Source organism: Gambusia affinis, linkage group LG05 (assembly GCF_019740435.1).
Source record: "Gambusia affinis linkage group LG05, SWU_Gaff_1.0, whole genome shotgun sequence".
NCBI lineage: Eukaryota > Metazoa > Chordata > Actinopteri > Cyprinodontiformes > Poeciliidae > Gambusia > Gambusia affinis.
The window spans coordinates 4,530,550-4,554,833 of record NC_057872.1 but is presented as its reverse complement, the minus strand read 5'-3'; the positions used below and the strand labels follow the sequence as shown (position 1 = coordinate 4,554,833).

At 39.5% G+C, this 24,284-nt stretch overlaps 1 protein-coding gene across 5 annotated transcripts; it reads right to left on the bottom strand.

The window, feature by feature from the left end:
• Positions 1-1,042: 1,042 nt before the first annotated feature.
• rnf144b (ring finger protein 144B) lies at positions 1,043-20,326 on the bottom strand. Of its 5 annotated transcripts, none has more exons than XM_044117127.1 (9): positions 20,019-20,321; positions 15,376-15,452; positions 15,047-15,297; positions 11,199-11,303; positions 9,415-9,475; positions 6,594-6,807; positions 4,098-4,227; positions 3,337-3,426; positions 1,053-2,019 (listed from the first exon to the last, which is right to left on the bottom strand). In XM_044117127.1, the coding sequence occupies exons 3-9, from the start codon at positions 15,260-15,262 to the stop codon at positions 1,843-1,845; spliced, it is 993 nt and encodes a 330-aa protein (XP_043973062.1). In that variant the 5' UTR covers positions 15,263-15,297; positions 15,376-15,452; positions 20,019-20,321; the 3' UTR covers positions 1,053-1,842. The 5 variants fall into 5 exon arrangements, with proteins under 5 accessions (XP_043973061.1, XP_043973060.1, XP_043973062.1 ...); XM_044117128.1 differs by lacking the exon at positions 20,019-20,321 and adding an exon at positions 16,390-16,407; XM_044117126.1 differs by lacking the exon at positions 15,376-15,452 and having other exon boundaries at positions 1,043-2,019.
• Positions 20,327-24,284: the final 3,958 nt, after the last annotated feature.

Sequence of the window (24,284 nt, the reverse complement as noted above, 5' to 3'; positions counted from 1 at the left end):
AGCACGTTGTTTTGTTTTGCTCTGTCGGCTGAGTCACCTGACTATTTTATACGAGACGAAAACTGCCGCGGTCTCACAAACCCCCTCAAGTTTCACGCTGTAGTAAAAGAATATCCAAAACTCTCCTGTTTACAGTCTGCTGCTTCAGTGTTTGGTTTTTATTCTTTTTAATAAAAGCCCAGCTTATAGAATTTGTTTTGCTTCCAAAATCAGATGTTTGCATCTTTCAACATTTTTCATTAAATATTTTTCCTTTTTCGTTTTACTGATTTCAGCCTTTGCTCCTCACAGTTTTAATGGGTTCAGTTTATAGTTTGTTAAACCACTTGATTCATTCAAAAGAGAAATAAAACTGTTTTTTCATTCAGTCATGACAAACATTAATGCATTTTATAGGAAGCTTACAGACCACATGAAGTAGAGCACAATTAGAACGTGGGAGAAAAAAATATGTTTATAAAGATATTTACAAATGAAAATCTGAAAAACGTCCCTCTCTTTTAGAATGATGACCTGGGTTAAAGTCAGGTGTCAACAACCTCGTCGACAAACACAGATGTTCTGTGAAAACCTTGAAGGTTCATTAGTTACCGGAGACCAAATGGAGTCATAGAGGGTAGTGCGCCCCACTTTTGGAGGCCTTCAGTCCTCGACGCGGCCGTCGCGGGTTCGATTCCCGGACCCGACGACATTTGCCGCATGTCTTCCTCCCTCTCCTTCCCCATTTCCTGTCAGCCTACTGTGGTATAAGGGACACTAGAGCCCACAAAAAGACCCCCTGGTGGGGAACAAAAAAAAAAAAATGCATCAGGTTAATGTGCAGAACAACTGGCTAAATTTCAACCTGTAGTGCAAAAGCTGAAGGAGACTATTAGGTTAATTGATCACTATAAATTGCCCTGTATTTGTGTGTGTGTGTGTGTGTGTGTGCGTGTTCACAATTGAGCTGATCAGATTTCTTATCACAGCTCATAAATACTAAAAACAAATCTGTTGAAGGCCTTTCCATTTCCTCTCTTGTAGTGAGAAACAAACCATCAGATCCAATTTTTAATTATTTATTTTTTTTATTTGTAATGGTGCATTTAGAAAATGCTGAAACAGCAACAGAAAAAGTAGAAATGACATAATAGACAGACAGATAAATTATAAATATTAAATTAACACATTTTTGCAAAGTACAAGTTTTCTATTACAGCCTTTGGTCTTGAACATAAGTCAGGTGGAAACGCCCATAAAGCCCTGCTTATTACATCTCATCTCCACACACTAATAAGGAACATTTTCACCTAAAACTTCTCCCATGATTACAACTGCAGTCTTTTTCTTTTGCATAATAAATCAGCAGAATGGAAGGCAAAACGAAACGGACCGAGCACCTGGCACTGCAGAGAGGCACCTGAGCCCTTAACGCCTCTAGTTTGGCATCATTGATGTTTGGCACATGAGGGTGGCTTTGCACTTTCAACTGGATGTGTGTGTGTGTGTGTGTGTGTGTGTGTGTGTGTGTGTGTGTGTGTGTGTGTGTATACAGAATAGCGTTGCAGAAAGAAACAAAAAAAAAGAGCCCTGTGTAGGAAAACATTCGAGTCCCAGGCGTCCAGTTCCAGGCTGCCACGGTAACCGCTGCAAGGCGAAGGACTTACATTCCACATATTTACACAGAAACAGTGATTTATTTATGAAGGAAGCCCGCTGAAGGCTCCGCAGTCCTTAGAGAAAATAATAATAATAATAATAAAATAAAAGTTTGTTTCCAAAGTATTTCCAGCAGTTTGCACCTTCGGGTGTTCATGAGGCCAGTGGAGTCGTCCCGGTTCAGGCACATGGGGGCTGAAGCTGCTATGAGGATGAGGGGGGCTCCGGGAGGCCGGGGTCTCTCTTCCTCTTCTTCTTCTTCTGCTTCTGCTTCCTGCTGCAGGGTTTGCACATGCAGCACAGGATGCAGGGCGACGCCAGCAGGAGGAGCGGAGACGTCACCAGGACGATGATGCTGACCCCCACCAGGATGCCCACCACCTGGTCCACAAAGACAAGCTGGTATGAAACACGCATTAAGCCAGGGGTGACCAAAGTGCAGCGCGGGGGCCACTCATGGCCCTCTGAAGGATTTTTTGTGGCCCCTGACAATATATTGTCATAAGTACATGTGGTTGATGCAGATGGATGGTTTTATTTGATTTTGTCTTTTAGGTGATATTTTCTCAGACAAAACATTTTTAAAGGGGCAGTACTATGTATTTTCCAGGTACATAGTGTCTGGAAAATACATTTTATAGCACAATCAGGTAACTATGTAACCTTCAGATATAAAAATGCTGAATACATCAAATATAACTCAAAAGAAATCCGACTCCTTGTTTTAGCACCTTGAAATTGGGTCTGTGTCTCAACAAGTTACTTCCTTAACACGCCACCTAATTAAACATGTAACCATGAGCATAATGTAACAGCTTAGAGGCTAAGACGTTGAGACTGAGGCAGGTGTTACTTTTTAATCAGGACACAGTAGTCTACTAACATGTTTATGTGTCAGAATGGTCCAGTCAAAGTCCAGACTTAAACCCAATTGAACTTCTGAGGATAGATTTAAAAAATATATTCATAGATGCTTTCCATACAACATGGGCTTCACTTATTTTAGATCCAAAATTGGCTCTAAAAAAAAAAGAAGAAGAAGAAGCATGCCACACTTTTCAGATTTTATTTTGTTAACATGTGTTCTTACTGGTATATAATTTTCCTTTTAACATTACGTTTATGTTTTACTTTGTCACATAAGAATCTAATAAAATATACTGGAGTTTGTGACAAAACATGAGAAAGCTCATGTTGACGTCTCCCGTTAACAAAGCTGGATGTTGGAAAAATATCGCATATCTGCATATTCTCAGCGTTCTGGTCAGCCGGGTCATCGTCAGAATAGCATATAAATTCAGAGCATGTTGAATAAACACAGCAGCCTGCATGTCGAAGCAAAAACGTGTACGGGCAAAACAACAGAGCTCAGAGCTGAAGGGAGTTTAGAGCGGAGAGCGTCCTGTTCACTGCAGGGCGGAGTTTGGACGCTTCCATAGAAACGAAGGATCTGATGGACGAGGGCTGAGAGCTGTGCTTCTTTGGCTCCTAAATAAAGAGAACTGCGTCATGGAAATGTTACTGCTCTGCTTCAATTTCTGTGGCGAGAACTTGTCTCTGACAGAGAGCGGAAATGAACTCTATAAAAGCTGAAGAAGGTTTATGATTCCAGGTTCAGAACCTGGCCGGCTCACTCTCCTGCCTCTGAAGGCTAATCCGTCCTAACAATGACCTGGAGGAAACGCAATGTGAGCTCACCTGCGTCCGGTTCCACATCACAGAGGCCCTGGAGTGTCCCAGCTTGTTTCTGCAGGGGCCCTTATCGTAATGCCTCAGGAAGATGTCCCCCTGCAGTGAGCACCAGTCACAGAAGAGTGTGTTCAGAGCCGTGTGGAGCTGAGCAGCAACTAGTTACACTTACACAGATTTACACGAGTATGTTTTTGGCAAAATGGTCCTCTTACTACGCTGTACTTTTTACTTTTACTTGAGTAACGTTATTATGAAACATCGCTACTCTGATCTGAGTAAAATGTCTGGATTCTCCACCCACTGGAGTCACTTCACTGAAAGAAAAACAAACTCCATTCACCAGACACACACACACACACACCTGCAGTTTTTGCCAAGTTTCATAAGTTTTATACTGAAATAAATTTGATTTGGAGAAATGTTTCTTTTCCCTGATGTTGTTATTTTGCAATTATATGAATTGTATTAATTTTGGCCTTTGAAATACCACAGAACTCTACATTTTGCTCCGTCTGAGGATGATTTAAATATTAAATGATTCATGTGTTCATCAGTTGGTACTCGAGTTTCCTTTATACCAAATACTTTTTTACTTTTACTTGAATAAAAACATGCTGCAGTAGCGCTACTCTTAGCGCTACTCTTACTCGGGGCACAATCTTTGGGTACTCTACCTACCTCTGGAACCATGTCAGCAATTGTTTTGTGTGTTTGTGTGTGTGTGTGTGTGTGTGCGTGTGTGCATGTGTGTGTGTGTGGCCACTCACATCCAGATTCTGCAGGCAGTACCAGCAGAAGGTGTGTTTGCAGCTCTTGCAGAGCATCTGTGCACAGCCCTGGTTCCTCTCGATGTAAACGCCACACATGGGGCACTGCTTGATGGACGCCTCCGGGTCGCTGCGGAGAACGAGGCGGTGTCAGGCACACAGATAACCGTTACTGTCATAATTAATCAATCAATTGGATAATAACAACAACAACAACAACAAAAAAGCCCATTCTGGACATTTTTTAATTTAGCCACTGAAGTTGTTTTATACATTAAAAATACATTCGATGATGCAAAAAACCCTCCCCAAAATAACATGAATTCTTTTTAAAATAAAAACTGAATTTTGTTGCCTAATGTGCAGCAGCAGCATTCTTTCAGTGAACGCTTGATCAGCTGTAGTAAAGGATGAATCCTTAAACAAACTTCTAAGATCAACATGTGAAAATCTCAGGACTTTCTGCTGGACTGAACATCAACACAGCGTGTTTTGGATCTGCTGATTATTATTGTTTTGATTCACTGATTAACAACTGATTAGCAAAAGTTGATGAATAGATTTTTTTTTTTTTTTACTGAATTTGAACTGGGTGAAGCTAAAACGACCAGTTGAATCTTATGTAAAACAAAATTACATCGAGAGATTTTTAAAAAAATCTTAAATGCAAAATGGATATGTTTTTCTAACGTTTTGGCTTAATTATCGCTCTGACTATGTTGTTCTTTCAACAAATTCTCTTTTTTTTGAGCCTGCATTCTCCAGTTAACGATTAATCGATCACTAAATTAGTTCACAAGAATCCCGATAATCGATTCACCACGATTAATCGGTATTCCGTTTTCAGGAACATGGGGCTTCTGCACTGCAAAAGTGTGAAATCTGGATTTGTGGAGGAGTCGGGACTCTGATTGTTCAGGACAGCAGCAGAATCAGGGAAGGACTTTCAGAGTCCGTCGCTCTGCCGGGTCGGCCATTGTTCTGATTACTGTGGATTTAGAAGTTAAAGAGGAAGAAACCTGAGCAGCAGAGCTGTAAAGATACGGGATATAAAAGTAAAACAATGAGGGGGGGGGAGAAATGCATGCGGGGGGGAATCTCTGGAGTATTTTAAAAAAGGTAGGAGTTTTACAACAAAACTTCTAAGTGAAGTATGATGTTGTTGAGCTAAACTCTGTGGGGGAATTTCCTTCACTTTCTTTATCTTCCTCAGCACTCGGCCTTCACTGCAGCCTCTAACTAACGCACCCTGTGGCCTCCTCCTCCTCCTCCTCCTCCTCTTCCTCCCTTTGGCACAGAGACAATGAAATTCCAGTTTAACTCAGTGGCTCCCTGATGACATCAGTCAGGCTGGCACAGCCACAGCAAGGCAGATTATGCAGCTGTACGCTAGCGGACTGAAGGCTCTGCTGAGGAATACCGAGCTATTAATGCTGAGATAATAGATTTATTCAGCACAGGTCCCATCGCTGGGCTCAAGGAAAAACAAATGATCTTCTTGACACTTTCAGTGTGCTGGATGTAGCAGTCAAACTTAGCTTAAGTTGTTTAGCATAGAAATCCCAACACACTCTTCACTCTTCAGATTTTGATTGAGATTTTTCTTTTTCATAATCATGTAAAAAAAAAACAAAAAAACAAACAAAAAAACACTGCGAATACACAAAATTTTACCAATTATTTTGATCGAGTTTCTAGTGCAAATATCTCAGTACACTTGAAATTAGACAAAACTAACTTTCAAGTTATTTTTTCAGAAATACACAGGAGCTCAATAATTATTGAATGTGGGTAAAATAGTAGTAAATCATTGGCAGATTATTTCACTTATAACAAGACATTTTCTCATGCTTTAAGTGAAATAATCTGGCTGTGGAACTAGACTAAGGAGTCTAGCTGAAAAGTTTCCTGTATGTTAGTTTTGTCTTATTTCCAGTGTACTGAGATATTTGCATTTGAATAAGACGAAAAAAATATTCAGTAAGATTTTGTGTTTTTTGAACAAAATCTTTTTTGCTGATAAATGTTACCAGTTTTTTATTGTTTTTTTTCTATTAATGACATTAATGTCTGTGTGTGTTTTGGGTTGTCCACTTTCAATGTTCTTTGTCAAATTGTTACATATTCAACAGATATTCTTGTTGCTATCCCAGAGACGTAGTTTATGTGTTCAAAACACATTTTGTTTCTTTTCTTATTAAAAATAGAAACAGAAATCTGAAAAGTGGGGAGTGCACTGGCATTTCTATGCAGAATAATTTAAACCTCAGTCACTGAGAGCATTAAAAACCTCATTTGTTATTTATCAAGATATTTGGGCTAGGAACTAGATTAAAAATAATTACTTGTGTTTTTGCACATACATTTAAAGTATGTGATTGTAACATGACTAAATGTGAAAAAGTCTAAAGGAAGGAAATCTTTGGCAAGGTGCTGGGACATTTTGAAACTTCTTCTATGTTCTATGAGCAGCTGAAACCAAACCAAGTGACTGACCTGCTTTCAGGAAACAGCGGGGGTAGCATCATGGGCTGGCCCTCGGGGCAGGTGTGGCCCTCCAGCCAGGGGCCCCTGCAGCTGTAGCAGAAGACAGTGTGACAGGCGGGGCAGGCCACGGCGGCGGGCCGGCCCTCGGTGCTCGCCTGCACACTGCACACCGCCTGACATTCAAGCACTGGGCACCACGCTTTGCTGGGGTCCAGCTTCACAGCTGCAGAGAGATACGGACAGAAACATATCATACAAAATACACAGAATCTAAATATTCTTTAACATTTTCATCCCCTGTCTTGTTTCCAAACAGATTAACTTCAGCTACAGGACGAGCTGCCACTGTATTTTCTGAATAAATGCAGAACACAGGAAAACATGGAGAAAACTGCAAAGAAAAGAACTAAAATCTAAAATAAGAATCACTGCGACTAATAGCTGCAGTTCGCATGGCTGTATTCAAATACACCATACTGTAACCTGTAGTTGCTGCTAACGCATTCTTTTACAACAACAAAAGGATCTGATCATCCTGTCCAGACAACACTAAAACATCCACAAAAAGAACCAAAGGATTGATCAACCTGAGTGAACTTTAAAGGGTGAATAATCTGTTTTTATCCCCATCAGGTCAAATTTAAACCCACTGCTCATGTGAAGCTGCAGATTTAAACCCGACAGTGAACATCTAGCAGCGCTGGACTTTGTCTTCAGTTGTATTCTGTAATCTTTGAGGATTACGTCAGTGTAAATAAATACTCCTGTTAGATAGTTTTGATTGCTTAGCAGTTACAAGTTACAATGGATAAACAAAGCTCCTGTTTAATACAGCGGTGCTATGGAGCTTCGCAAACACATTAGCATTCCCATGCTAGCAACTGTTTGCTAGTCTATAAAACAGAGCAGTTCCCCCATATTTCAATTTTTTAGTTGAAGTTATCAGACGGGCTTAGACCAGGTGGAATAAATTTGGAACGTATTAATTTATTGATGAACATTTCTGTAAATCTGCCAGAATTAGCTAAAATGCTATTTTTCAGCTGTTGTCTCTGGACAAAGAGCATTTTGTCTTTCTAAAATCAAAGTTCATACAAAAGAAGTTTAAAGTCACCTCCTCTTTTAATTTGAATCTGGATGATCTTTCTATAAAGCAAAACTATATATATATGTATGCTGATGAATTCAACATTGTTTGCTAGCAGTAGCTAGTCGGAGGTAGTGCTAGCAATGCTGTCCAGTACAATATTCTGTTAAACCTTAAATAGAAAGTTGCAATCAGAACCTAACACTTCTATATTTTTATTTAGCAGACAAAGTGTTTTGAGGAAAGTGAAATATTCATTAATATATTAAAATAAATGATCTATAATGACAATAATATATTGCAGCATATTGTAAGTACCAGCTAATATGATGGTGCATTTACAGTCATATTTAATAAATTATATGCTTTCAGATGAGACTCGTTTGTCAGAGTAAAAGTACTTTTAACCTAATCCCTGCGAAAACAAAAAATCGTGTCAACATTTTTGTTTAGTTTCTTCTGTTTGGTCATTTAAAAACTTTTTGTCCAGTTTTGAATGACAAAACTAACTTACATGAAACTTCTCAACAAGATACAGTAGCTTATTTTAAGTAAATAATTCTTAAATATTGATAAGTACTAGTTCCACTGGCAGAATTTTCACTAAGATGCTTTTGTTCCTGTTATCAATGAAGAAAGTGTAGTAAGATATTTGCACCAGAAGACAAAAATACTTTGTAAGATGTGTTCTTGTAGTGACATTAAACATATTTCTCATCAAGAGCAGATTTATGTATACATTTTTTATTGGTCTGATATAATATTCTAGTTCTCAATGCGACTTTTTCATTACTTGTAAGTGGAAAATCATAATTGACAGAAATAAAGGCAAACATCCATCTGTGTGTAAGTAAGCTATAAAACGGGTTTCATTTAATGATGAGTTGTGTGAAATAAATGAGTTATTACTTCAAGTATTTTTATGTTATATTATAAAACATGATATGTTTTATAATAGCTGTGAAATTTATCACATTTTATCTTTTGCATTTTAATTTTGTGCGTTTCTTTCGTCATATGGAGGAGTGTATCTGGGAGAAATGGTAAAATGTTGAAAAAGAATAAAAATAATGCTAACATTCTTAAAGATGTGTGAAATGACAGATCAACTGGGCTAAAAACGCTCAGCTCATATCAGTGTTAGAATACTCACAATTACAATAAAAGTACAACTATAAGAGGAGACGTAAGAAGTAAAACTGGAGGTAACCGGGAACAAAACAAATGCAGTAAAAATATTTGAATGTCAGTTTGTACTTTCACTACGAATCATAATGAAGGGAGTCGTTGCAGCCAAGCAGCACAGCAGGCAGTATTTTGACCTTTGTCTCACTTCCAATAATTTGAGTCTCATGATCCGCAGCAAGAGAAAACAATACCAGTGATTGGCTCCACAGCATACCGTTACCGTACAGCTGGAAAGGAGCAAAATACACCCGCACCACAAACTGTTCTTGGCTTGCAAATCATATATGTCAGCAGAAAGTTATGTGAACAGTCTCACTTCTCAAAGAAGTTCACAGAATGGGCAACATTATTATTATTATTTATTTTTACAAAACTGCACAACGATGAAATAAAATGTCTGCATGTTTATGTTCTGGCATTTCAGTGGAACTCAGGGTAATACAGTTATTTCTTAAAAAAAAAAAAAAACAAGAACAGCACACCGTGCAGTAATAGTAACGTAGTTCTAATGTTACTTTGGGTTTCTAGAAGCACTCAGGATGTGACAGTACTCACCTCTCTCAAACTTCAGGCGCTGGTACAGCTCCACCTGATACGGAGCTGCTAAACTGGCAATCTGCAATGAGAGAGAGAGAGAGAGAGGGCGACCCGGGTCACACACCCAACACACAGGTGTTTAGATCCAAGTGTTTTTCAGATCCATTCTGTTTTGGGATGCATTTGCCACTAAATGCATTTTGTATTAACTTGTTCTGTGTATTTTTCAGTGATGTTATAATGGCAATCGTGTATGAATATGCTACTTGGTGCTGTGGTTTCGTTTGTTTTGTTTCTTTTCTCTCTTTCTCCAACTGTAGAAGCAGATTTCTACAAACTAATGTTCCCTCGCTTGTTTCTATCCACTCTTCTAATCTCCTCTAATCTCCTTTCCCTAGAAACCTTTTCCCCACCGTTACATTTGAAATAAACCCAAAACAATTTCTAATAAATATACAGACATGTTATGTTGTGAAGTCGCAAAAACAAGATCCCACCTTCCTGCTGGTCGCCAACAATGACTAGCATTTAGCTGTCAAGTCGCAACATAACATGCTAACGCATATATATATATATATATATATATATATATATATATATATATATATATATATATATATATATATATATATATATATATATATATATATAAAGGGACGCAGTGCTTTGCTAGTACTTGTCAACACTACAGCAACAAGGTCCAATGATGTCACATTTTACAGATCAGAAAAAAGTTTTAATAAAAAGAAAGGTAGCAAGGGACAGGGAAGTAGGTCGGTTATGCTAGCTTGACTATGACAACCTTAACATTAGGTGTGTTTTGGTTTAGTTAAAAAAAAAAAAAAAAGGCGACCCACACACCAACTCTGATGATCATCAGTGGAGCAGGTGTTTAAATGAACTTGATAAATGTCTGTAATTCTTCACTTGTGAAAGTAAATCTGTTGGCCCTCACCAATCAGACAACAATTTTGAGAGCCACACAAGAGACACTTAGTAAAAAAAGAAAAGAAAAAACTTTCGCAAGCTGGTGTACAACAATGGCAATAAGGACTGCACAAAATTAGCAAAGTTTATTTCCCCAATTTGTAAGTGTAATAAAAGAATTTAATAAATTTGACAACTAAAGAACAAATACTGAAAGCTAAAGTGATGTGTTCTTTTTTTGTTGTTGTTGTTTTTCCAAGACTGTTTTTAAGCAGTAACTTGTGAGTCATTCTGTTTCAACATCTCTTTTTTTGGAGCATCACTTTCATGCTTTCATCTAGTGTGTGGTTCAACATCTCCTCACTTTAACGTTGCCACTAAAACATATAACAGTTCACTTTGTGATATCATTAGAGCAAATATATTGTCACCTTAGTAAAATATTGGCCCAAGTTATTTTTTTGTCAAAAGTGATTTTCTTGCCTAAATGATATTTTGATAAGAAAGAGGTGGTGAAAAATATATTTATAGTCATAAAACATGTATGGTAAAATTTAGCAACTTATTTCTTAAGTGTGGTTGCAAGACAACAAATCTGGAAATGTTCTGTGATTGAAAAAGGAAAGAAAAACCCCAAACCAAAAATAATGACTACCTGCTTCTTACAGACAAACCCCGAAATATATATAAGATGGTAGAAATAAATGTATCCATCCCACATTTAAATTAATAAAATATGTTAAGCTTAGCATACTTCCTTCTTAGGGGAAGCAGTTTTCAAGGGACCCCAGAGCCCACGCCACACAGCCGTCTTTGTGGCACAACTGTCTTAGTTTGGCTCTTCATGTGAGACATTCTCAGTTTACAGGTCATACCTCTGAGTCGAGCAGGGCTCCGGTTTTTGGGCAGGCCATATCCGGACAGGTGATTGGAGCGCCGCCGCCCTCCATTACGGCCAACTGGACGTACTGTTGCAAACACTGGAGGGGGCAGGAAATGCAGCAACGTGAGATTTTTTTATATTTTGGTGCACCAATTGCAGTTTTCTGACAGAATACTAATCTTTAAAAAAACCTGACATGATGATTTTGACTTTGGTCGATAACTATTTATTTATTTTTTGTCTATAAAGTTTCTAAATATAGCGACAATGACCCTGTTTAGACGACGACCATCTATTGAACGTCGTTTCTGTCAACACTTTTACATACTAATGTCCTAATTGTAATCTCCTTCACACAGAAACAGTAGAGATGTGAAAATTGTGTAATTCTCTCACCATGCCACAAGTTGGCGCTATGGGCCTTAAAAACGCTCTGCCTGAAAGCCACCAAAACTAATAATCGTTCAAGATGGCAGATAATCTGTTTCTACGGACAGACGTCTAGGTTCAGCTGTTTCCTAACATGACCGAGTTAGAAAACCACCAAATTTTGAACCATTGTTTATATTTTTTTCTTCTGTGGTTTTTAAAATTATGGGCAGCCGCTATGTGTCCATCTTCTGATTCCAGTCATTCTGCGCATGATCCAGGGATTCCCCAGAATAATAATTTAAAAAAAACAAACTATTTTTTTGTCTATTTTTTACACAACGGAGACCAAGACGTTTTCAAACCATTGCGCTCTGAAACCTGTTATCAAACTGCAGCATTGTCAGAGGAAACATTTATCATCATGTAAATGAACAATACCAATACAACAAAACATTTCGCAAGGTTTCCATAGGTTTCACCAAGTCCAATTTAAGACCATTTAAGATCATTATGAATGGAATTGAAGACCTGTACCTCCACAGATAAATTTGCACTTACCCATGACAGACGCAAAACGTTACTTTGCCAGCTAGCTAGCAAGCGCATGTTAGCAGTGAGTTTCCGGTGGCCTCAACCATAGACTTAATACATTTGTTGCATTATTGTTTAATTATAATGTCGATGGCCTCAACCGACTTGAGTCACAGAATGCAGTGCAGCTGTCTGAGTGCGACAAAAACCTTTCCTGACAGAATAGTCTTGTCAAGACAAAATTTAAGACCTGTGATTAACACTTTAAAGGCCAACTTACTCTAAAAGTAATTTAAGAGATCCTAAGGCCTTAATTTTACAGAAGATTTTTTTAAGGGCCAGAAAACATGTAAAAAGGACCAAAGTCACTAAGATGGCAACAGTGGGGTGACTGGTGTTGAGTCCATCGGCAGAGCAAAGCGGGACAGTGGCTGATTTTCAGACCTTTGCGAATGTAGATAAGGTTGGTTGATAGCATTGGTTTCACATGTCCAAAATTATAAAATCTGGGCCAGTTTATTGGTGCACCCCATGTCTTATGCACTGCAGAAGACTCCCAAATGCCACGCCTTTTGAAAAACAAAAAAGTCATTATTGCATCAAAACAAAATAACAGCACATCATCTAGAAATACAAAGGAAGCAGTCAAGGAAATGAAGTGTTGTGAAACCAGGGCAGTTTATAAGCCTGACAGAAGCTTTTTTAGCGTCCACATGTCAAAAGTCACATGTTGCCTCAACTGTGGATTCTTGAAAAAAGGAGGAACTACACAAAGGTTGCACAAATACAAACCAGTTTGAGGAACAGAAGAAGAAAAAAAAGTCATTTGAATATTACATTTATGTAGAAGAAGACAAACAAAAAGCCTGAGTGGAAGTCTGAAATGAGTTGCTAAACAGGTTGGGACCAACGCGAGCCTTCTGCCATCTGACAGCAGAAGGCTCAAGGTATTTGTGATTTACACAACAGAGATAATCTGAATGTCCTGGCTCCATTTCGTTTTTCCTCCTTCTTAAAACAACGGCATATGTAGGCGTTGTTTGGTTTCTGTGACCTTGTGCGTCCGAAGCCGGGGAGCTGGGATAGAGATTAGCACCTGCTTCCCTCTGACGGGAATCCACTCCGCTTAGAACAAATGGGACGCCAACGTCTGGCCTTCGCTCATAAATATTACAGCTCTGTCTTCTAAAGATAGCGCTACTGATCTCATAACAAGTGTGAAAGTGAAACTCTGCCGATGACTGGGAGCCGGCGAATACCGTCAGCAGCTGGGAGCAATCTGAAAAATTCCACGGACGAGTTAAATGGAATAAAGTAGGCGAGGGAGTGCCAGAACCTTCATCTGACCAAAATGGAAACGTCTGATATGTGCCAATAAACGGGTCTATTTTAGGGAGCAGATACTGCGTGAAAATAATCACAGAGTGCATTTGTTTTGGATCGCTTTTGGAACACCGTCGCTGCCAACACTGCAGCAAAACAAGAGCGCTCTGAAATTGTATGCAGTAATAACACCCTGTTCTATTTACGGTGCTCTTCAGGAGTTTATGCACACTTACTGCTGAAACCAGAAGTTTACATACGGCAAATAAAAAGGCATGCAGTTAACTCAAGCAAGTCGGTTAACCTATCAGACGTTTCTAAAGCCATGACATCATCATCTGGGCTTCTTGTCGTTTAAGGAGATAGAAATCATTGTGGATGTAAACTTCTGACTTTAAAGAAGTAAATGTCTGAAATATTCTCTCTCATTGTGAGAAATAATTTAGATAATTAGAACTGATCAAAAACAAGAGAGGTTTGATCTAATTTAATTTCAGAGAAGGAGGGAAAAAATAGGTAAACGTGTCATTTTATTGGGTGAATGTGAACTTCTGGTTTCTACTGTACAAGCACTGATGTCAAATTCATTTGTGATTCTTTAGTGATGCATTTAAACAGTTCTTCGTCAAGGTGAACTGATAAGAAAACACACAGCTTCGGTGACGATAAACACAGTGGATGAAGGTCTGGGTCAGGTTAGGAACTTAATGTGTAACCTGCTTCCTCTATTCCAAAACCAGTTTTATTGTGTCCCGTTGACATGCACAACTGTGTTAAAGCTTCAAACTCAACTCTACCGCATGGATTATGTTGAAAGTTAATAGAATTTAAATGAACTCCAGCTTTTTTAAGAAGAAGTGTTAAGTGTTTTGGATGTGCTGCCTTGACTGTGCTGAAAGATTGTTATTGGCCACAGTGTGTGGTTTCGCTGGAACTTAAAGCTGCAGTATGTACCCATCCATCCATCCATCCATCCATCCATTTTCTGTTCACCCTTGTCCCTAATGGGGTTGGGAGGGTTGCTGGTGCCCATCTCCAGCTACGTTCCAGGCGAGAGGCGGGGTTCACCCTGGACAGGTTGCCAGTCTGTCGCAAGGCAGCAGTATGTACCTTTAATAGAAATAAGGTTTTTTTTCCTCCATATTTGTTAAAACTGTCGCCATGTCGTGACAGTATGTTACAGACAGATAATCTGTGAAAAGATCAATCCTCTGCACCTTCTCTCTGAGCTGCTACCTTCATCTGAAGAAATGCACCATTCCTGACCAAAAACAACCAATCAGAGACAGGAGGAGGGTCTTAGTGCTGTCAATCAAACTCTGGCACACGCTGCTAAATTTGCTGATGGTGGAGAAGCAACTTACCATTGCAATTTATTTTTATCCTTGTGTGTGTTCTGGAAAATCCACAATACATTCAAACAAGTGCACCAGGTTCTCTTTTCAAATTAATAGAAGTTGGTTCAAACGCATCACTAAAGAAGCAATGCCAATATGGCAATTATCAAAAATGTGTGTAAACTTCTGGCCAGGAGCTTGAGCGCTGTGAATCCCAGAATCCCTTCCACAGATCAGCATCTGCCCTGAAGTCGGACGTGTCAGCGCCGCAGCTTACCGCTGTGCAGAACATGCACTTGCAGCCCTCCAGCTCCCTGATGGCTGCAAGCGGCTGCAGGCTGAGGCACAGCTTGCAGAACACATCCTGGCTACTCGGGGGACCGGCGGCGGCCATCACTGGCGACGGATCCCTGGCTTCCAGGTGAATGGAGGGACGCCTGCTGGCCATGGTGGGAGGAGGCAGGGTGGCTCTAGGCCTTCCGCTGGCCTTCATGACGATGATGATGATGATCTACGGTCGCCATGAACCTGGAAGCAGAAATGAAACGGATTTATTCGCATACAACTCCGCTTCCTTCCTCTTTGGACTGATTCTGGAAAGTTTACCAGCTCTGACGGTTTTCCATGTGTCTGCATTATCACCTCTCCCAAGATATGATGTCATCATCTTTCAGGCCAGAGGTCTGTATTTAGCAATCCTAAAGTTATTAGGCATCAGTTCAATCATTCTGAGTGTAAGAATTAATCATATGTTGTGTCATCTATACTGTTTCTGGTCCTGTCCAAGAAACAGTTAAAAATACAGTTTATGAGTACAAATCAACAATATGATGAAACTTTTTGGGGTGTTTTTGTATCACAGTCGAGGTCCTGTTTTCTAAATTCTGTACGTTTTTTTTCTTTTCAGTGAACTTTAGTTAGAGGAGTTCACAAGTCATTTTGACCAAGTCCAAATCAACGACTGAAACTAACATTTTCTCATCAAATCCCCAACATCTAGGTCACCTGACCCTTTATCGCTGTAGGTTTGGTTGCCAGTACAGTACTTTTGTATTCACCTTTCAGTCTAATATTTATAAAATTATCTTTCAATTGTTTAACATTTAATTTACCAACCAAGACTCTGTTGAGAGCTGATTTATGTTATTTAGAAAATTGTTTAAATCTAATATTAAACCCATTAGAAATATAAATAGGCGTTAATGTTGCAAAAATAATAAGTGTAAGTGAAAATTTTATTTCCAAATGAATCAAACAATTTGTCTTTATAATCACTAAATTAACAACTTTTTATCCCCATCTTCATATTGTCCACTTATTTATATATTGCACTAAATGTTGTCTGGAGGCTCTTCTTTTTAATAATATTGGGAACTATTTTCTACATCCAAATTCTTCTCAAACACAAATAATTATTTTCAAATTTAAGATGTAAATGACAACATAATGAACGAAGCTAAGTGTTGTCAAGTGATGAGCAACATTAACAACGATAACATTTAAAAATATACACAAAACACAGCAAGTTTACTCAAGAAACACTGCACACTATCACATTTGTCCAAAATATACTGTAAAACCTATTTGTAAAGAAAACACAGAGCTTGTTCTAATACATACCACAGTAACAGACGTCAACAAAAACAGGGGACGAGCTATCAGTTACCGGTAACTACGGTAACCACCCACGGCCAAGAGCAGCATAAGAGAACTTAAAACACCAATAAATGTCTAAAGAAACATATTAAAAAATAAAGTCAAAGAACAAATAAACTCATTTTGACAAACTTCACATTTAGAACACTGTTGGATTAAAACCCTGTTACAGATGTTGTTTTTTTGGAAATAAAAACGTGACACCATCACGTCGCCGCGTGCGTGTTGGGCGCGGGCAACAAAAACTCTGGTTTGTTAAAAGTCATTATAATGAATCATAATAACGTTTAAATAAATATGTGTGGAGCTTAATATTAGTGAAGCAATACAAAAGTAAGAAATTTACTCCAGAAAAAGATGATCTCCACAGTCTCCCCTTGCCATGAAGACCTTGCTCTTACCAAAAGGCATTTCCATTATTTAGCAGAAAAATTTGTAAGTTCTTGAATAATGATTTGTATAAGTTCTTACAAATCATTATTCAAGGGCTTACCATTTTTTTCTTCTTCAGCTCTTAAGAAAATCAAGAAAATGGCTGCTGAAGCTTTGTCCCTTGACGGTTCTGTTTGTAGCTTAGGTACTGTGTGTCTTTTTTAAGTCAGAGGCTGTTTAAAAGGCTCTTGAAAATAGGAAGTGGTTGATGCAGTGCAACGCTTCCAAACTCGTTGTGTACATGTTGCCGGCGGCGCAGGGTTGAGCGGCGTAATGTGGGCCATTCTGGCCACAGACCTCTGTGAGGACAGCTGGGGACATTCAATAAGAAAAGATCATCAAAAGCAAAATCTAAAACGTTCCTGTGCAAATGTTGACGAGTTCCAAATGCTTGAAGCCAGTGACGGATTTTTGTGGGGGTGTTTTTTATATTGCTATAACAGGCTGATGTGGCCTGTACTTCAGGTTCACAGTTTGCGATGTAGATACGAAGCAGATCAGGTGAAACATTGAGCTAGAAGCCCAAACAGCTGAAAAGATGAGCTGTCCAATCTCATTGATCTTTGCTCCAAACAGCTGGGTGCCTATTTGCATCTGACACAGGGAATGAAATCTACCCTCTGGGCAAAACCGGGTCCATTTATGTGTGACCTGATTATGTGGTTATTATTTGCCTCTCAAGTCTGAACATGGATCTGGGAATGGCATGAAACCCAACTTAATCCCCCTTGGGAAATCAGTAGGGTTTGGCAAATGTTCCATTCCGTGACCAGGCTAACTACTATTAGCAGTACAAGTGACGAATGTATCATTTTACATGTTCACAAACAGAAATAATGGCACACAAGCTGACAAAGTACAGAAACATAAACTGGATTCAGCCCATAATGGATTTTGGGGTTAAGGTTAGTGAGGGAAAGCCATTTGTCCCTGATGTTGGAATTCTCACTTCAGAGAGCTTTCCTATCCCAAGCTTGGGACCTTGAAGTATAAGCTGTGTTTTAAAATGTCTTGGCCAAATGGTGGTCCTTGTACACCTTATTGTCTAAAAGAACAGGAACTTGATGCAAAAAATTTGAGATCCAAGCTCTCTCTTCCTCTGGGAACCAGCTCAGTCAAGTTTAGGTGCAATTTGGAGGTGTGTGCCCTTCCCAGCTAGGAGAACTGCAGTGCAGCACGTCTTGCTTGTACAATGTGCCTAAAAGCTGTCAATATCAACCAAACTCTAATGGTTTGGAGCCCTAGACACACCTGAGTTTATGTCTTTGTAGATAAACTGACATATTGGATGCATGGTTAGACTTAGACTTAGACTTAGACAGACTTTATTGTCATTTTGTATGCACAGGGGTGTATACATAACGAAATCATGCTAGTATGAGGAATGTACACTGCAAATAGCTTGACTGGAAACAGTTTTAGCCATTCCGTTTGTAACGCTTTAATCAGTGTACCGTACTACAAAATAAAGGGTAGAATAAGTTTTATATTATACTTCAGGCCTAATCCCCAACAACGGCCATATAAACAGTTTTTACCTCATGAAGGGTTCTAAACGTCATACAAAAGCATTCTTTCTTGGTAAGAAAAACAGATCTTTTGTTAATAGTTGACAGAGGGCAAGATAAGTCTATCTTGGACGATAGATCCGGACCATCTCCAAAGGACAGAGCCCCACCCAAACAACAAATCATTCCTCTGTTTTCAAAAAAACATGAGCAATAATGCCGTAATCTGGGATTTGCACTTAATCCCGAGAAGGACTGCGGGTTGGACGCGGAACAGGGTCACACGGGAAGCTACTGTGTTAAAAACAAACTCTGCAGCCCGAGCCGCTGCTGAAATCACAAACTGCCTCGGACACGCTGTAAAAGGTGGCAGGAAACTTCTGCAGCAGTTCGACCACTGCAGCCACATTTTAGGCTGAACGCTCTGTTATTGTTATTATTATGGGTCATTATCGATCTGCAGTTGCTTCTTTACATGCGGAACAGCACCTTTTCTGCCCAGTCACGTTTTAATTTCCTCCTGCACTTCCATGCGGACCAGCTGAGGCGTCTGCTATCATCACGCCACAAAGTCTGCTAGCTTGTCCCATCCTGCCTGGGCCCTACAACCAACTCTGTGGTCTCATGCTGGAAAATAACAGCCTTCATTCATTTTGCCTCCCTCCATGGAAACTCCCCTTATGTCATTATTAATACAGTGGAGCTTTTGTTCAGGAGAAACTTTACAGTTGAACTTGAGATAACATCGGTGGGCAATCTGTCAATAGGGCAGAGCAGCTTCGATCAAGCTGCAAACCTAAGGTGGTTTTTAAAGGACCTGCGACTGCAAAATGCAACCACATTTTAACGCAACAATGCACTCTAATGGCTAATGTTGGACGGATTTCCATCCAGATGTCTGTAGAAAGGGCAAAAGTTTGGATTTCAGCCCGGAGGCCTTCAGAAATCTGATTGCACCCGGCCCCCCCATCTGCAAACATTCCAGCTCCCACCACGGCTACAGAATGTCTTATATCGGCACGGCCCTGTGTGCAAACTGGGTTTTCTTCTGTTTGGATGAAGGTCTGGATGGGAATGCTACACAAGCTGAAGGAGTTTGGAGGGCATTAAGGCCGGGGATGGAAAACCAGATCAGCCTGGTGAGAAGCTGCTGCTGCTTTTGCACAGACAGCCACTGTACTGCAGCTGGGTCTGGGTGTGTGTGTGTGTGCGTGCGTGTGTGTGTGTGTGTGCGTGTGTAGCAGAAATCATATGGCATCACTTTCACTGCTGTGTTCACACACGTCTGTGTAATTCAGAGGCGTTCTAACCTGATAATTTGAATGTTTATTTACTTTGAGAGAGACTGATACACGATCACATAACACTGCAAAATACCGACTTACTGAAGAAGGAAATGAAAGTGGAAATAAATTAACATCGATCATGTCAACCACCATCGGTTGCTTGTATTTATAGCCACATGTATTTGACCAATATCATCACAAAAAAAAGAGAAGAAAAAAAACTGGATATTTTTGCGAATCCAAACTAAAGACATCTGCCTTTTTGAAGCTCGCGCTTTCACACAGATGAGAACCGCCAGACGTGATTTTATTTTTTTACATATATCATTCTAGTAGCTGGAAATGCGTTAAAGGAAGACCTACCTACCTTGCCTAAGGTGTGGGAGCAGCTTCCAGATCCGCAGCAGCAGTGCTCTCAGAGGAACATATGTTGATAAAAGAGCCTGCCTCTGTCGTAACCTGCTGTTAGCCTGTATAGCTCCCGCCGCGGCCCTGGACACGGTCTTCCTCACTGAACTGGAGTTTGATGGAAGTGGAAAAACATCGCAGCAGCCCCGCGGCTCCCCCCGTCAGGACCGTGTCTCCGTGTGGGAGCTCTGCCTCCGCGGTCTGAGCCCATCCAGGAAGCTCCGCTCGCTCTCCACTGAGCTCAACTCACGACTGCTCCTGCTGGTTGACTCGCTCAACTCATGCTGCTTTCAAGTACGGTCCCGAAAATTCAGACACTACGTATTACGACTATCCCATTGCATATGCGTTTAAAAGGGCAGTTTTGTGTTGGCGTGGACTTGTATTAACGTTACATCGTGTTTATAATGTTAGTCCATGATCAAAAACATACATGGAGTTTTAAATTGATTCTTTTAGGCATGTTTGAGAAATCCTTTAATCTTCCCAGTGTCAGAAACTATTGCTCTCACCGAGCGCCATCTTTTCCACGAAGCTCCTCCTCCGAGCTGCTGTTTCCAACTCGAGTTTCAGAGAAGACTCTCCTCCCTGACTCCCCCACTCAGCTCCGTCAGAAGGCAGCAGCAATGAGAAAACGCCTGGTCCAATGAACAAATCTTGAGCTCATCATACAAACTACTTCTCAGTGAAATGCTGGTGAAAACACAGTAAGTTAAAATATTACAAGCGGAGCATTGAGCATATAAAACAAATCAATGCTGCTGAATATGAGCATCCCTCTACCTTCTGCACAGTTGTGGATGGGTTGTTCTGCAGAGACAAAGTCGCCTTGCAATTACTGATTCACTGGAACTTGAACTCCATTATATATGACCTCAAATTTCCAAAATCAAATGTGAAGTAAAGTTTGGCTAAAAATGGTTTGTGTGAAAGCAATAGCAAAATGAGGACTACTTCCAATCATGGAGTGGTTTATTTGTAAGGAAGGAAGTAAAGTTTGCTTGTTAACAGCATTTCTGTACAGAAAACCAATAAAATACAAAAGGTTGTACAGAAAACCCATAAAATAACTATTAAAATCAAATGACAATAAAAAAAATAGTATAATATACCACAAAAATTGTTCCATGATCAATTTGCTGGATCTCAGAGTAGCCTTTAATACAGCTGGCCATAATTGTTAGCCTGAGGGTTTTAGCTGCTGTCTTTGGTTTGGCATTAGACTGCTTTACTTCCTAATGTAGGATGACTTGTTCTGGTATGGCAAAGAAGTTCACCTCTAAGATTGCTTGTATAATCTGAGGGGCTCCACAGGGTTCAGTTCTGGGTATTGCTTTTTACGTACTTCACCAAGTTGGTCCTTATTCAATCTTTCAGTGATGTTTATTATCACTTTTATGCAGAGGATATTCAATTGTATGTGTCTTTTAAGTCCCATCAAGTTGCCAGGCTGTTCACCCTAGTCCTCTATTGTTTGTTGTAGATCAGTAACTGACTTTCCAGCAGTTACCTTGTTTTGAACACCAAAAAGACTGAGACGATGATCATAGCCCCGAAATATAAACAACCTCAGTCAGGCTCTTGCTTTCTTTTGTTTTTTGTCCCTCGCCTAAGTCCAGCATTTGGAGTCTGGGTGTATTATCCGTGTTTTCTTGAGCTTTGACTCATGTAAAATCTCTGTGACGTTCCTGTTTCTTTCATTTCAGGAACCTTTCTAAACTGCGTCACATGGTTTTGTCAGGAAAGAGAATTAAATGTATTTGTGTCATCGCATTCAGACTACAGTATTGCAATGTCCTGGTTACTGGTTTGAATAAATCATACATTTCATACCTCCAAGAAACACAGAAGTGCCAGACTACTGACGTGTTCCAGCAGGCGACCTCACATAACCCCTATTCTATACTTTTTGCATCAGCTGCCAAGAGATTTAAGGATTCATTTAGGGAGGAAATGTATCTTCTTGGTAGAACAGGACAACTCTTTTGGAGCATGATGTTGTCTGTGATACAAACCCCGTTTTGCCATTGTTTTAGAGATTCTGCAGAAAAACATAAAGAGTGAAATAAAATATATGCTTGAATACAGCACTGCTGAACCTTCATGTTCCAGTTGGGCCTCTTGTTCTTTGTTGGTAGAAAAAGCTGACAAAGTGTGGTTTTGTACAGATTACTGCCAAGTTAATGCTCTTACCAAGCCACATGCTTTTCCACTACCTGTCATTGCAGTTGGCAAAACGGCTTCTGCTCAATTTCTAACCTAGTGGGTCGCTAGGGGTGCTATAGCTCCTCCTGGAAAATCCACTGCACTTCCATAGAACCCCAAAGAAAATATCAAATTATTTTCTTTTTTTTTAATCTAAGTTAATATTCTTTAATATGTGGTTATTGTGATATTTTCCTTGCTAAATACAACTGATTAAAAGAAAAAAAAAAAACAATGATTATTTATTGAGTAAAAAAAATCCCATCTTGCAACAGGAAATGAACTTGTATGCCTATTTTCACTTCCGGAAAACATCTGAAAGGTGCCCATAATGCAAAAATGGATCGTTTTCTACAACCCAAATTTCCAGGAGGGATCTGTGGATAAAACAGAAAAGGTCAGATCACCAGTTTGACAGTATTCCAGATATTTAAAACAAAAAACTATTCAATAATTTTCTCTTATGTGAAATGCTTACATTGGGATGCGTTTTTCAGCCATATGGTCCTGCCATATGTATTAATTAAATAGCAGAATACCACATATTCACTTTCCACTTTGTTGATGACTGTTGTAGATGTCTGGGTTCTGCGTTGTTCTGTGTGTTCAGAACTGTAATAACAATGGTCCTTCATACCTTCAGATCATCCGCAGTAAATTGCTTAGCATCTGCAGATAAGGATTTCTGGAGCTGCCACTGCTGACAAGTTCCTCTAACTCATAGAGCCAAAGAAATCTTTGTTTCTGTTGTTCTCTTCGGAGGGTAATACTGTTCTGGGTTTTGGGTCAGGAATGCTCCTGCTGCATGAACAGGGTAGTGTCTTATCTGGATGGTGTGGTATACAGTAAGGGTTAGTAAGGGTTCCTGCCATGTTGGTAGGATCAAGAAACTGTTTGACGGCCTGAGGAAACTGTCACCTACTTGGGGAAAGTAGTTAAACAAGGATGTGTGCAGCCAATTCAAACTAATGTTTTTCGTTATTGAACATTACCCAATGTCAACAAACTAACGGGAACTTATGAGTTTCCTGCCTGGTGGGTTACTACCGCAGTTTCTGTCCAAACTTCTCAATTTTAGTTGCTCTCTTGATTGAACCTTTCAAAACAAAGGCACAGTTTATATAGTCAACTTGTTGTCAAGAGGCTTTTGAATACATTAAAACAACGTGTTTATGTTGTCACTGCTGGTATGCTGCTACAATATGATGGGAATGATGGTCAACATCCTGTGAGTTTCTTCTCCATGAAGTTTAACTTGCATAGCGATACTATTTGGTCATTAAAAATGAAGCATTGACTATTGTCCAGGCATTTCAACACACAAGAGCCATAATCCTATCACTTTTTGGAACTTGCTGCATTGTCTTAATCACTGGTAGATGCAGTGGTTTTTGTTTTTCAGGTATTTGCCACATAAAAAGTTCTGACAAACACGGGGAAGATGGCTTATCAAGAGCCTCGTGCTTTTAGGGCGTGTCATCACTTTGTGCTCATTGATCAAAGCTCTCTTGCCCTACTTGTTAACTTAAAGTGTTTTAAATATTTCAAAGTATTTCCACGTTTTAATGTCACAAGTATTAAGTTTATAGTCTTAACTGGATTCTTAGTGGAATCCATTTCTCTAAGAGAGGGATGGTGATGACTCCACCACTAAGAGTCTCTTTCTGTTTTTGTCTTTCAGGCTGTAACCTGCCAACAGAAGCACAAGTTTCTCCTTGTCACCGTTCCTCCCATCTAACCTTCAGTGGGAGCCAAACACCACGGTATTTGGTTTTTTGTTATGTCTGAGTTTTTGCACCACATACATTTCCACACATCCAGGCATTCTAAAATTACTGATAAGTGTTAATTTTTGGTTTATTTAAATAAATTATTTTCTTAAAAAATGACCACCTCGTGTTAATATTTTAACACAAGTTTGTAACAGTCCCTCAGTTTGTTACAGTCAATCAGTCAGGCTATAACAAGTACGAGAATGAAATGCCACAACAGAATTTAAAGGAGTTTTTATGCTGTTGGC